Source organism: Saccostrea cucullata, unplaced genomic scaffold (assembly GCF_032062105.1).
Source record: "Saccostrea cucullata isolate Sc308-1 unplaced genomic scaffold, CSIRO_AGI_Scuc_v1 ctg20118, whole genome shotgun sequence".
Taxonomy (NCBI): domain Eukaryota; kingdom Metazoa; phylum Mollusca; class Bivalvia; order Ostreida; family Ostreidae; genus Saccostrea; species Saccostrea cuccullata.
Genome location: NW_026937812.1, coordinates 1 through 4,449, shown reverse-complemented (window position 1 = coordinate 4,449; position 4,449 = coordinate 1). Strand labels below are relative to the sequence as shown.

General features: G+C 35.8%; 1 protein-coding gene across 1 annotated transcript; it reads left to right on the top strand.

The window, feature by feature from the left end:
* The first annotated feature begins 775 nt into the window (after positions 1–775).
* On the top strand, positions 776–2,136 carry LOC134248933 (uncharacterized). Its single transcript, XM_062731318.1, has 3 exons — positions 776–905; positions 1,004–1,536; positions 1,626–2,136. Exons 2-3 carry the CDS (start codon positions 1,205–1,207, stop codon positions 2,134–2,136), a joined length of 843 nt encoding a protein of 280 aa, XP_062587302.1. The 5' UTR covers positions 776–905; positions 1,004–1,204.
* Positions 2,137–4,449: the final 2,313 nt, after the last annotated feature.

Sequence of the window (4,449 nt, the reverse complement as noted above, 5' to 3'; positions counted from 1 at the left end):
CCATGACCATGGCTCCTGTCCTTATCAACTTAACTAAAGAACTTGCAAAAGATAGGAAAGCTTTGCAAAATCTAAGCATGGATAGGACTAGTGCATCGTACAAAATGACCCATGGTTTAGCTAAGACTATCCGTGAACGGACTTTGGAAACACTACGTACCAGTCCATTTTCATTAAATATTGATGAAGCTACATCAAACAATAACAAGCATGTATTGGCAGTTTTGGTGAGTTACTTCCTTGAATCTGAGGGACGCATAGTCTTGGAACATTTAACTTCAATTGAACTTGTTACAGTGGATACATCATCTTTGTTGAAGGCATTAGATGAAGTATTTAACTCCAATGGTATTCCATGGGTTAATGTTGTTTCTATTCTCATGGATTCATGTGCAGTAATGAGAGGTTCCAAAAATGGATTGGAGAAAAAAATCAGAGAGTCAAGAGCCCCAGATCTTATAGACATAGATGGTGACATTTGTCATCACTTGCATAATGCAAGCAAAAAGTTGTGTGCTCCATTTGATTACTGGGTGGAGTCCCTCTTTACAGATCTCCACACAGACCATCGCTGGTCTGTAGACTTGAGAGAAAAACTTGCCGAGGTCTGTGAAATACTAGGGATAAAGTTTACAACACCAGAGAGATTTGTAAGTCATAGATGGATGACTTGTTATGATATTGCTGCTGGAACACTACGGCTCTGGGATGCATATTACGTCTTCTATTTTGGATTTCTGAAGTTGGAAGATAGAAAAATTTACCAGCCTGTTATCAGAAAGATTTTAAATGACAGGAAAGTAAGTGAACCTGCAAGAGCAAAACTAGATAGTATTCACAACTACCTGAAGAAAAAGTCGATGACAAGCGATGGAAAGATGAGAAAAACAAGGATTTTTGAAAAGGTAATTTTATTTTCCATTGAAAAGTTGTAGTGGCATGGAAATTAATATGTATCATAATGGTTTATTATAATATATAGTTAAATAATTTGCTTTTGAAGGTGCTGTTCCAAGAAAAGAGAACTCTCCTGGTGTTGCATTTCTACACTTCTGTTTTCCCAATATTAAAGGAGTATGTTATGATGTTCCAAACAAAACAGCCCATGGTCCATCGGCTTTATGACTAACAGCTGGAATTATTCAAGGTTTTCATAACGTACTTCCTGAAGCCAGAGGCTTTTACAAGAAGATCTGGAAAGCAGATGAAAACTGTTGAGATTGAGGACAAAAATTTTCTCACCAAAGAAGATATGTTTTTGGGTGGAAAAACAAGAAAGTTGGTCTTATCAATGCCAAAGAAAGACTCTATCACTGAAATGTTTTTGGAAAAAGTGGTATCTGGCTACAAAAGCTGTGGCATATATCTACAGAACAAATTACCACTAGACAATAAAGTACTTAGGAGTTTGAGTGCATTAGACCCAGATGCAAGACAACATAGCTCTTTCCTAAAAGCTCTGAAAACTCTTGGAGGTATAATTCCAGCTAGACTCACAGAGGAAGAAGAGGACTGCATAGAAGCAGAAATACACAGGTATCTTAAGTTATTACCTTTGAGTTTTGCATAATAATTCCTTAATTTTTTAAATATTATGGACTCTGTATATACTTGCACTCTTACAGATTTCAAGCTGATGACTGTCTGCCTCAAGAAACAGAAAGAGTGGATTCCTGGTGGGGGATTATAAAGAAATCTGGCCAGTATCCTGCCTTATCAAAAGTGGCCATAGCTGCCTGCACCATCTTCCATGGACCCATGGTGGAATCCTCTTTTAACACAATGGGAGATATAATGGATCCAAAATCTTCCAACATGGCAGTTGAGACATATAATTCAATTCAAACTGTCAAATACTTCATTAAATCAAGAGAAACAACAGCAACAAAATTATACAGGAGAGATGATTTTCTTTACAGTCCAATTGATAGACAGCTGACAAGAAATATTATGAAATCAAGCTGTACTTACAGGGAGAGGCTGAAGAAAAGAAATCATGATGAAATGGAAAGAATTAATAAATTACAAGTGAAGAACACAAGTGAATTGGACTCAAAGAAAAAAGCTAAGCTAACACTTCAAGCTGAGGCAGAGAAAGATCTTCAAGCTCATGTCAAACAGCAAGCAAAACAATGAAGATTAAGAATTCTAAAGGCTTTGGCTGAAAAAAGAAAATTGAAAAAATAATTTGTGTCAATTGAAATTGCATTTGAATAAATCAAGGGTTTAAATGTTAATTTAGTTTCCTTTTTCTTGGTGAAAAAATGGTTCTCAGATATCTCTGGAAATTAAATTTTAAGCTCTAGAATATGTGAAACTCCAGGAGCTTCCGGGGGGCTTCGCCCCCCTGGGCCCCCCAGCAGGGCGCTGCCCTGCACCCGCTGGGGGCCTGTAGCGGCCCCAAGACCCCCGACTGATTTTATTTCCTCCTTTTTCTTCCTCTGCCAATCACATCCCTGTTATGGCTATATTTAAGTATCTTAGGTATTTATTGGCTTAGAATCTTCAAACTTTGTGAGTCGATGTATATTTGGTTTTCGGAGAGTGACGACCAAAAAGTAGGTCACGGTGACCTATTTTTGACATTTTATAGCTTTATTTAAGTATCTCCAGTACTAGTTGGCTTAGCATGATCAAACTTTGTGAGTTGATGCATCTTGGGTTTTCAGAGAGTTACGACCAAAAAGTAGGTCATGGTGACCTACTTTTGACCTTTTGTGACTAAAATGAAGTATCTCTTGTACTTATTGACCTAAAATGATCAAACTTTGTCAGTTAATGCATCTTGGGTCTTCAGAGATTGTCGACCAAAAATTAGGTCACAGTGACCTACTTTTGACATTTTATGGCTATCTTTAATTATCTCAGGCACTTGGGTTTTCGGAGAATGTCGGCCAAAAAGTAGGTCACGGTGACCTACTTTTGAATATCTCAGGTATGTATTAGCTTAGAATCATCAAACTTGGTCAGTTTAGGCACCTTGGGTTTTCGGAGAAAGTCGACCAAAAAGTAGGTCACTGTGACCTACTTTTGACATTTTATGGCTGTATTTAATTATATTTAATATAAATCTGGTACTTATTGGCTCGGAATTATCAAACTTTGTCAGTTGAGGCATCTTAGGGTTTCATTGAATGTCCAACAAGAAGTAGGTCACGATGACCTAATTTTGAATATCTCGAGTACTTATTGGTTTAGAATCTTCAAATTTTGTCAGTTTAGGCATTTTTGGTTTTTTAATAACGTCGACCAAAAAGTAGGTCACCGTGACCTACTTTTGACATTTGTTGGCTATATTTAATTATCTCTGGTACTAATTGGCTTAGAATCGTCAAACTTTGTAAGATGATGCATCTTGGGTTTTCAGAGAATGTTGACCAAAAAGTAAGTCATGGTGACCTACTTTTGAATATCTCAGGTACTTATTTAATTAGAATCATCAGTCTTTGTCAATTTATGTATCTTGAGTCCTCAGAAAATTTCAATTAAAAGGTAGGTCACTGTGACCTGGTATTTTATTATTATATATTATATCTTCAGTCTTAACTGGCTAAATATTATCAAACTTTGTAAGTTGATACATTTTGGGTCTTATGATACTAATAGAGTTGGAGGCTTCTAATAGAAGTGATAGATTGTACAATTTATCAGAAGAGCGATTCAAGGCCCTTGGGCCTCTTGTTTATCTTAAAAAATCGCCGATATTTCCATTTGTAACCTTAATTGTGCTGCGCAAGGCCTTGGCTGTTCTGTAGGCAGTGTCTGAAGACACAACGTATGTGGTTCCGAACTGGGTGCCGTTGGCATACCGTCTCATCTGGATGTTTTTCCAGAACGAGAAGTGTCATTTTTGGTCTCTCTTTAAAAGTAAATACAAAAATTTAATTCACATTTGTAACGTCGCAGTAGTTTCAAAGAGAGATAACTCTAAATTTCAAATCATCGAATGAATTACGCAAAGTTAGTTTTAAAGTATATTTACAATTATTACACAATATAAAAAAAATTACAACAATATCCAAGAATCACACACATATCATTTTCAATATTAAAACAATAAAGTAATCCAAAGTAAACGTCTATGTACAAGTTCAGCAAGTGATTGACATAAAAACAAGTATCAATGTATAAACTAATCTTGGTTAAAAAAAATCTGCTGAAATTTGGCACAATATCCTTGACGCGATCGAGGAATTCTCTACCCCTCCCTGTTCCAACACTGTGGACAGTATTATTTTCTGCCACCAAAGCAAAATTTGGCAAACCCATATTTTCCAATCGCCTACTCTACAAATATAAATCAATTTAAATTATTAAAAAATATTTAACTGAAAAGAAAACTCATAAACATGTAAAGAAATCAGCATTTTTTTCTAAATAACAGCATGCAGAAACCTAGACTTAGAAATTCCATGATATATAATACAAACTGATAGCATTCAACAAACA

Excerpts from the sequence above, each read along its gene's own strand:
- LOC134248933 (XM_062731318.1), top strand. The coding sequence starts at position 1,205 with ATGAAAACTGTTGAGATTGAGGACAAAAATTTTCTCACCAAAGAAGAT. Across the intron at positions 1,537-1,625 it reads ATAGAAGCAGAAATACACAG|ATTTCAAGCTGATGACTGTC; the intron begins GTATCTTAAGTT and ends GCACTCTTACAG.